At 40.4% G+C, this 10,061-nt stretch overlaps 1 protein-coding gene across 1 annotated transcript in view; it reads right to left on the bottom strand.

Annotated features, from left to right (window-relative positions):
• Positions 1-1,002: 1,002 nt before the first annotated feature.
• The window catches only part of CLMN (calmin), an 80,062-nt gene continuing 71,003 nt past the window's right edge, over positions 1,003-10,061 (bottom strand). The window contains exon 13 of the mRNA XM_061998370.1: positions 1,003-9,623. Within this exon, the coding sequence (XP_061854354.1) occupies positions 9,470-9,623 (154 nt within the window). The 3' untranslated portion in view covers positions 1,003-9,469. The remainder of the gene's footprint in view (positions 9,624-10,061) is intronic.

The raw sequence follows: 10,061 nt of genomic DNA, 5'->3' as shown, positions 1-10,061 counted from the left end.
TTATGAACATTGTCTGAGTACCTGCAAGTATTAGGTGGGGTGAGGATGGGCCAGTAGCCAGGTATCAGCCAGGGGTAATGTGAAACACATTGAAAGCCTGTGAGATGGTTTGGTTTGCAGAAGGAACAGAGGAACATTTAGAATTCCTAAAGCGTGATACCCACCAAACTTGAAGCAGCACTCCTACTGCATTCCCCACATACTATTTTCTTTTTCTGTGTTTACCCAGTTCAGATAGCTTTTTGCAGGGCTGATTCTCAACTATATTAGGTTTCTGCTTTCCTTTTCTCACAGCCTGCAAAGAGAGTTAAGGTGTAGGGGAGAGGAAGGTAGTAAATATGAATCAGTACTGCACTTCATAATTTTCTAATCCACAAGTCACAGGATCAGGCCAGATAAACTGAATTGTAAGAACAATGCTTAATTCAGCACAGGTTTTAGAAGATTTCCCATGGCTTGCCTTTATAATGCCAACTTCTATGCATTAATAAATTATAAATCTTCACCTTTATAAAACTTTTAAATTCATTATGTTTGTTGACTGTAAAAAAAGTTTAGGTTCTTCCTCCAAAATTAAAAGTCTCTTTTTGGGTTGGTAGGAAAAAAATGCACTTCATGCATCTGCTGTGTTTACTGAGATCTCTGCTAAAAACGGAAAATGAATATATAAATAAAAATAATATATAATGTCTATAATAATAATGAATGAATGAATAATGAATAGTAATCTCTCCTGTAATGAGATTTTCGAAGCTATTTTCTCGGGAGGACAAGGACAAACCCACAGATAACATTATATACAGGAAGCCTGTCCATTTATTTCAAAATTGGAGATTTTATAAAATAAAGTAGAACTATTCACTAGCAAATACTATTCTTATTACAGTGTAACAGTTTCTAAAAACATTTTCTTTTCTAGTATGTCAACTATACAGAATATATTTCTTTCTCACAAAAATTAGCTTTGAGCAACAAGTGCAAATATTCAATACATACCACTGATTGAAAGCATTCAGAAATGTATTTGAAAGTACACAAAAATGCATCTCCTTCAGAATATCTTTTGATGCCGCTCAAAGTCTCCCAGCATTTGTTCTCACTTAAATATCCTTCATTCCTCACCTCTTGCCAAAGAGAAACATGTATTTTCAATAGTACTTTCCTTCCTTACAAATGATTTCTTCGGGATAGAAGTCTCTCATTAACTCTTTAGCAAACTAGCACTTTAGAGATTATGTTTGAAACTGGAGAGCTTGAACAAGAAGGGTAGAACACTTCCTTCAGCTTTTTACACAGCTGAATACAAGAGCACAAAATGCTATGCCTACTAAAATACGTTTTGTTCAGATAAAAGCAGAAGTTGCATTTTTTATTACAATAAAAATAGACTTATGTGACTCATTATTTGGCATTAAAAATGACTCCATTATTTCTCACAAAAATGAGCAGCGTGTAATTTGAAAGTTATGTGATTTAAATCAGAACAGTCATTTCTAACTAAACAATGGTGATTGTCTGTTACAGTCCAGTGATGGCTGTGGATCAGGACCTCCCTGTATGAATTAGTCTTTGGACACAGAGCAAATCTATTCTGCAAATCAAAGACATTTCTGGAAGGCCCAGTGAAAGTAATGAAACTGCTTTGAGAATAAAATATTACCTGGCCTGAACACAGTAGTGAAGGCCAGGATGTATCGTTTCTTGGAAGGGTAGATTTCAGTATTTTTCACCATGGTAAAGTTAATTATTTTTATTGCCCCTTCTAATGTCTTCATGAAGAAAGAACTATATTAATGACCCAGAGGCCAATTTTATAGTCCAGAGACATAACCTTAAGGCATTTCCCTCATGGTGAGTAAATAACACAGTTCTTGTTTTCCACTGTCAGCAGTAGCAGCTGCCTGGAAAGGAGTCATCAAAAGTGCCATTGAGGTGGAAGGAAGTTTTCCACAGGTCACATTTAGAGGAGGAAAGAGATATTTTGATGTTCCACAATTTAAGTTAAGATAACTCTGAGATGGGCACAGTCCTTGAAAATAAAATGGTTAATTTTCATCCTTTGTGAGTACCAGAGTTGTGTCAAGCAATGGGCAGAGTAAGCAAGCTATAAAAACTTGGGGGGTTACCTCCATTCAGATCCACTACCTATTAGCTCAATGGAAAACAGCGGGCAACCCACTGTCAGGGGAGGGGCTTTCAGCTGTAGTGGTTTGGGAACCTTCATGGCCACGTTCCAGCCTGTAACCTCACCCTCATCCTCTAGGCATTTGTTTCCCGCTGCTGTTCTCTTAAATAAAAAAATGGAAGGAGATGGTAACTATGAGGAAGAGAGGATTCATCCTGCAGAATTTAGGCAAACAAATGCTATGCCTACAGTGGTGTTAACTGAAGTCTGGGGCATTGTTTGTGTACATTGGATTTGAGGGGATCCCACTAAGGGCAATGCAGAGGCTTCTGCTAGTTCCTGGCCTATGCAATTAACATCAGTATAGGTCCCCTCAGGGCCAGATCCTGTAGTGTGTGCCTAGCACACAGATGTGTTGCTTTGACTTCCACAGAAGTAAGGAACTGAACACATCACTGGATGCATTCAAGTTCAATCTTGTCAAGAAGGGAATCAAGTACTTAAAGCTAACATGAGTGATAATGCATTGTTATCACTACTATCTTGTTAGATGGCTGAATATGGTACCACATACGCTGGCCAAATTAAATCTTCTAAAGCTCTGCTTCTGAGGGGATTGGTGCAGAAAACCCTAATAAAAAAGCCTCTGGGAATTGAATGGTACTCCTGTAAACTCAGTGGAGCACTATATGGGTAAAGAAGTTCACACTCATATTGAGCTGGATTAAATTGTCAGTCTCCAAAAGACGCAGAGGATTTAAGTGTGTTTAGACATCAAATATCATCAGGTAGAAATTTCAGCCTCAGGAAGTTTTAATGGAAGAAAGTAGCTTAATCACCCAGTATATTTTGCAACTTTAGCTGAAACCTCACAAAATGACATATTGCTATGCAGGTTGAAGAATCACACAATTGTATTCAATCATTTCCCATGTTTTTCAAGTCTACTGATCATTACAAACTCCTCTAGTTGCAGTTTCCAGTTTTCAAAAGGATGACACAACTGATGCATAGCTTATTGTTCATTCTCATGAGCAATAATTAATAAATTATCGTATCACATACATAGAATTTTATAGGTACTCTTAAAATGGCTTTACAGTTCTATTAAATATATAGAGAAAATAATCACTGCTATATAAAAAAATCATTTTAAAACAGCTGAACTCTCAAGCTTTGCATAAAATTCTGTAGACACATTCATTACAATCTAGAAACTCAATAAAAATACATTTTAGAGCTCAATCTATCAAAAATATTCATGGCATTGGAAAATGATTGTCATTTTTTTGCTCTAATCTGTGCTTCCCTATCTTTGCACCAATCATTTCCTACAATTTGGCAAAGGCTATATTCAATTCAGCTTGTAGATTATGTGACTGTTTAACCGATTTCTTCAACTCTTTGACATCTGCCACATAAACATTCAGTGGGGTTCCGTCTTTAATAGTCTTTCTTTCCTTGCACTTTCTATAAAATCACAATGAAACACTATGCAGTTAAGTTACGTGACTACCCTGACATTGAACCATCCTATCATAGTTGTTTCCCAGTCTTTATTGGTGCTTCTGTGGACACCAAACACCCTTTATCCAGTTTTCCTCAAGCACTTCCTGACACTTCACAATACTCTGCTGCACACACGTTTGCTCAACAACAGGTTTTAGAAACAGTCTTAACAGATCGGTACCTTTGTGTATCTGAATTCTGCTGCTACATCAAAATACCAAATGTGGTAAAGTGCAAGCTTAGCACTTTTCAAAAAATTCAGGCAAAAATTCATGAAAAGCTTCCTCATTCGGACAGTGCACATATCTGTTGGAAAACGGATGGACAATAGATTGCTCACCAGCCTTTAAAACCTTTGCTACCTCAAGCCAGTCCTTTAGCCAGCAAGTTAAAATGGGCTTTGCCACAGTGAACACTTCACAGTCAGGCTTTTAGACTATAAGCTCAGAACAGTACAGGAAGTCCAACAACAAGCAATGTTTTCAAAAGAGGGCACTTGCACTGAGGGATTGGATCTTGTACTGTGGAAGGAAAGATGCAGGCTTACAAGGCAATTTAATTGAGGGCAGCTGCTGCTTATGCAGGTGTCAAGTTTTTTTGCAGTTCCAAGTAACATCAAAACTCTTTGTTTGGTCTCTCTTCATGAACACTTATAACTCTTTATCCTGAATCTTCTCACTCATGGAGAGACTGAGTAAGGCAGACTGCTGCTGTTACAGCAAAACCACAATTAATCAAACCCAAATATGGAAGGCAATACCAAGTATCATGGACTAATGTGCTTTTTTCATCTATTTTGCATGGAAGAAACAATCTCCAACTCTTAATGGGATAGGCTGGAAAGCAAAATGATCAAAATTGCTGGATGCTGTTTGACATTTAAACTGCCCATTTCACTGTTTCAGTCACTGTTCATCAGTGGGAGGCAAGAAAGAAAATGCTTTTTTTTCTCCCTCATGGCAGAAACCACTGAACACTGTGTGATGAAGTTGTCACCATCAGTGCCTTCCTGTTCACTTTTCCATTCTGTACAGGCATCAGTTGTTTAGAGGAGACATCCAAAGACCTTGTTCTGATTAATTTTCTTAGGAGGAAGGAGAGAAGAGACTGGTGCCCCCAACACAACTTTGAGGTTTTTGACCATGGTGAAATTTTCATTATGCCAGGTCTGGTGACGGATGGAGTTCATTTGTCTCAAAGGGGGAGAAGGATCCTTGTGAATGAGTTAGTAGGGCTCATAGAAAGGGCTTTGAACTAATTTTAAAGGGAGGAGGAGATAAAACCAGGCCTGTTAGAGTTGAGGCTAAGGGTGGCAAGCCAGTGCCAGGGGTGAATCCTACGTGATCGGCTTCCTTCTTGAAATGCCTGTACATCAATGGACATACCATGGGGGATAAACAGGAGGAGTTGGAACTCTGTGTATGGGCAAGGGGCTGTGATCTGGTGGCTATTGCAGACATGGTGGGACAGCTCACATGACTGGAATGTGGTCATGGATGGCTGTGTCATTTTTAGGAGAGACAGGCCAACAGGGTGAGGTAGTGGAGTTGCTCTTTATGTGAGAGAGCAACTGGAATGTACTGAATTCTGCCCAGGCAAGGATGAAGGGCAAGTTGAGAGTTTGTGGTTTAGAATTAAGGGAGCAGGCTAGCATGTGTTGACACTGTTGTGGGTGTCTGTTACAGGCCACCTGATGAGAATGGGAAGGTTGATGAGGCCTTCTACAGGCAGCTGGGAGCAGCCTCAAAATCACAGGCCCTGGTTCTCATGGGAGTTTTTAACTACCCAGACATTTGCTGGAAGGCCTACATGGCTTCCACTTACAGTCCAGGAGGTTCCTTCAGTGCATCAATGGTAGCTTCTTGATGCAAATGGTGGATGTACCAACTAGGAGAGGAGCACTACTGGATCTTGTACTCACAAACAAGCAGGGTCTAGTTGAAGTGGTGAAGGTTGAGGGCAGCCTTGGCTGCAGCCACCATGAGACGGTGGAGTTCAGGATCTTGTGCAGTAGGAACAGAATACCAAGCAGGATCACAACCTTGGACTTCAGCAGAGCCAACCTTGGCCTTTTCAAGCAATTGATAGGGGACACGTCGTGGGACAGGGTACTAGAAGGTAAAAGGGCTCAAGATAGTTGGTCTATATTCAGTTTTTTTCCAAGCTCACAGTCAGAGCATCCCAGCAGGTAGGACATCAAAGGGAGCCAGGAGACCCGCATGGTTAAACAGGGAACTGTTGGGCAAACTCAAGTGGAAAAAGAGAGTTTACAGATCATGGAAGGAAGGGATGGCCACTTGAGATGAATATGAGACTGTCATCAAAGGATGTAGGGAGGCAGCTAGGAAAGTTAAAGCCTCATTAGAGTTGAGCCTTGCATGGGAGGTCAAGGACAACGAAAAGGGCTTCTTCAAATACATTGTGGACAAAACTAACACTGGAGGCAATGCAGGCCCACTGCTGAATGAGGCAGGTGCCCTGGTGACAGAGGATACAGAGAAGGCAGAGTTACTGAATGCCTTCTTTGCCTCTGTGTATACTGCTGGAGACTATCCTCAGGAGCCCTAGACTCCAGAGGAAGTCAGGTTAAAGGAGGAGTTTTGTGTGGCTGATGAGGACTGGGTTGAACAGTCTGGATGTCCATAAATCCATGGGCCCCATGGGAGGCACCCACAGGTGCTGAGGGAGCTGACAGAAGTCACTGCTAAACCACTCTCCATCATCTTCAGTAAGTCATGGAGAACAGGAGAGGTGTCTGAGGACTGGAGGAGAGCAAATGTCACTCCGGCCTTCAAAAGGGAAAAGAAGGAGGAGCCAGGTAACTACAGACTGGTCAGCCTCACCTCCGTCCCTAGAAAGATGATGGAACAACTTATCCTGGGTACTGTCTCCAGGCATTTAAAGGACAAGAGGGTCATTGGGAGCAGTCAACATGGTTTTACCAAAGGGACGTCATGTTTGACCAACCTGAGAGCCTTTTATGAAGATGTAACCAGGTGGATAGATGATGGTAGCACAGTGGATGTGGTTTATCTTGATTTCAGTAAAGCATTTGACACCATCTCCCACAGCATCCTGGCAGCAAAGGGGTGACCTCTATAATGTTTACAAATAAGTAAAGGGTGGGTGTCAGGAGGATGGAGCCAGGATCGTCTCGGTGATGTCCAATGACAGGACAAGGGGCAATGAGTATAAGCTGGAACATAAGACATTCCAAAGAAACACGTGGAAGGTTTTCTTCAGTGTGACGGTGAGGGACCACTGTAACACGCTGCCCAGACGAGTCGTTGAGTCTCCTCTGGAGACACTCAAAACCCACCTGGATGAGTTCCTGTGTGACCTACTCTAAGTGGTCCTGCTCTGGCAGGGAGGTTGGACTAAATGATCTGTAAAGGTCCCTTCCAGCCCTTAGGATTCTGTGATTCAGAGAAGACAGAAGGCAGCTTACTTTACTTGATTGACCTTCGATAGCTGTAAAGTTCTATGAAGGGACTGTAATCCAACTCCAGATAATCTCTGCTGAATGCTAAGAAACATGGAAGAAACAGATAGTAAGATACAAAGGCTCAGAAAAAGATGTCATAAGCCAAAGGAGTCTATGAAGAATGGCACATAATGAAGAACTGTCAACACTTTTACTCCAGCCTAATGTACATTGCCACTTGCTGCTATTAAATAGCTACCATTCCCCAGCACGGTATTCACCAGTTTTCAAGTTAAGGATATAAAGTTTCTTGTATTAAGTTTTAGGCTGTCCAAAACAAAGCATTAGCCTTGTAAAGCTGTATTTTAAGAAAGCATCTGGAATAATTCTAATACAGGAAGAAAGCATCACTGTCTCATCAATAAGCACAAACAGGTTCATGCATCACAAAAATAGATGACTCAAAATGTAAAAATGTTTTCATCAGATGAATGACTATTTTTAAAATTGTGTTGCTTTACAAAAATTTAAGTTCTGAAGTTGGGAATTGTCCTTCATCAAGCACAAAGGAACTTATTTTAGGTTCATGGGGTGAATCCAGATGTAGTCCACAGTGACAAGACAGAATAAGGAAGATTTCAGCTTTCTGTTAACTGAAAGAGGCTCAGAATTTTATCTTTGATGTTTCAGATATCCTGCTGTGTGCTGCTGCTACTGAATTCCAACTGCGGCTTGGGAGAAAAATCCCAGGGAAACAAAAAGCTTATAAAGAAGAACGAAGTGTGATGGACAGTTGAAGATTACCCGAGCAGATAACATGACTACAGACAGGTTTCAAATACTTGCAAATAAATTGCTATACATGCTGATGTCTCCTGATATCAGGTACTATTAGTTCTGCTGAAAACTAAGTCAGGGCAGAGCTACACCTTATGCTAAAACAAAATATGTAAAAATTAGAGCCACATGCTCTACCCTTCACTTAATGTGAATTACGTAACCTCCCAATTTATGAAGCCCATTGCACTCAACCTAATGAAGTTGAAGATGGAAGCAGCAACATAAAGCATAGTATGAAACTAAAAATGTGCTAATGAAAAATAGTGACTTTGCTAGAAGTTGCACAGAAAAAAGTTACTGCAATTAAATTGAACATGAAGACTTCCCTTTTGTCTTGCAATGCATAGGTACCCCTTCTCTGGCAAAAAATCCTAAGTCAAATATCCTAAAGTGATCACTGATGTGGACAAAAATTACAAGATGCAGAAGCAGCTCAACTGTGTCTGTAGACAGGCCACAGGAGTCTCTTCAGTTGCCCAAGGAAGCCAACACTGGCTGTCAACATTTCTCTGTATTTAGTTTTACACCTGTAGTTCTTTCTCTATTGATTTTGGCAGTTAAAGGATATTTCTGATCCTTTTACCAAGCACTTGTGCCTTAAGAGTAGCCTGAGCAAATTAGGTTAGTATCATTCTTTGTATCGTCAAAAAAGGAGAAATCTTTGCATGGTCTTGCAAGTAAAAGCAGCAGAAATGAAGGAAGCAGAAGCAGCCTCAGAAGCAGTGAGGTACTTTTAAAAACAAAACAGAAATGAAACCATGGTATATGTTCCTGATTAAGCTTCTTGACTATCTTTTCAAAGATGTCCACTAGAAGTAATATACAAAATGTGTTTTTCTTCAGGTATTCCATACAGAAGTTTCTGGGCTATGTTTCCCCTACAATGCCTCCTAAGCAGCAGCTGGCATGTATGTTCTTGACACTTCTCCACACCTGATTTATTCTTGTGAATTAAACATAAAATAAGGTGCAGGATAAAAATTAACTTAAAATCCTAAAAATCAAACTTCCCTACCTAAATAAACCCTCAACCTGCTTTTGTGCTCCACTGCACTGCCATTGGAATTGCAATCAATTCCTGGGGTCAGCATGTTCCACCACCTGAAGCTCTGCTCTGCCTCAAGCTCCCTCAAAGAATTCCATAAAATTATGAAAAAGCATTTCTAGCCTTGCCCTTGCAGGTGGGCCAGATTCATGGGCAAGTCAACATCACCCCTCTTCCACAGCTGTCAGACCCTACATAAGGAAATGAAGCCAGAAGAATCATTTTTGAAGAGTAGAGCTCTGAATTGTTCATATTTCTAGCATCTTATAAAGCAAGGCACAAATGTACAAAATCGCGTCTACTAAATCAGGTCATTTTTATATATATTTATACAGTTATCATAATATAAAATGTGCTTAGACACTGCCATAGCACAACAGTAGAGGAACCTGATAATAAACACAACCTGATAATAAACACAAATACCAGGTCCTACGTTTCTGTTTGTGCTTCACCTGAAGGAACATACTCATATGCAGCTACACAAAGCAATCCAGCCACTCTATTTTCCCACACCTCACAGAGATCAAACTTTGTTGCTAAGAAGCTGTGGAAGGAGTAAAAGGCAGTAGACCAGCACCCAGAAGAAAATGATGAAGTAGAATAGCTCTGGCTGCTCAACAGTCATAATCTCATGAGTTGGCGCTGGAGTCTCACTTGCTTCAAAGTCTGTTTTCTTCCTGAAAACAGGAGAGAATTTGATAAAAGTCAGGAAAAAGAAGAAAAAACCCTCACTGTCAATATTTATTGTAAAGATCAGAGGGTGGGCTAAAAGACAGCAGTTTAATGGACTATTTCAATCTAGTCAGTCCGAGTCCAAGTTAGACTAGGAGGTGCATAATAGGCTGTAGCAGTGCATTCCCTTAGAAGCCAATGTATATAACAATTAATCCTCTGAAAACTCTGGACAAATTCCCAGGTAGCTTAAATACATTCCAACTTTCCAAACTTCCAGCTGTGGCTCCTAAGGGCAAAGCCCGATGGACTCTACCAGCACCACTGAGCACTCACAAAGCCAGGAAAATGTCTTACTTAAAAAAGCATAAGATGGTGCAGTGCTAATACTGTCTGAATCACCTTCTGGTAGACTTTTTTTTAATTTATATTTGGAGAAAACT

Source organism: Colius striatus, chromosome 6 (genome assembly GCF_028858725.1).
Source record: "Colius striatus isolate bColStr4 chromosome 6, bColStr4.1.hap1, whole genome shotgun sequence".
NCBI classification, from domain to species: domain Eukaryota; kingdom Metazoa; phylum Chordata; class Aves; order Coliiformes; family Coliidae; genus Colius; species Colius striatus.
The sequence above is the reverse complement of the archived record's forward strand: the minus strand, read 5'-3'. Positions and strand labels throughout refer to the sequence as shown.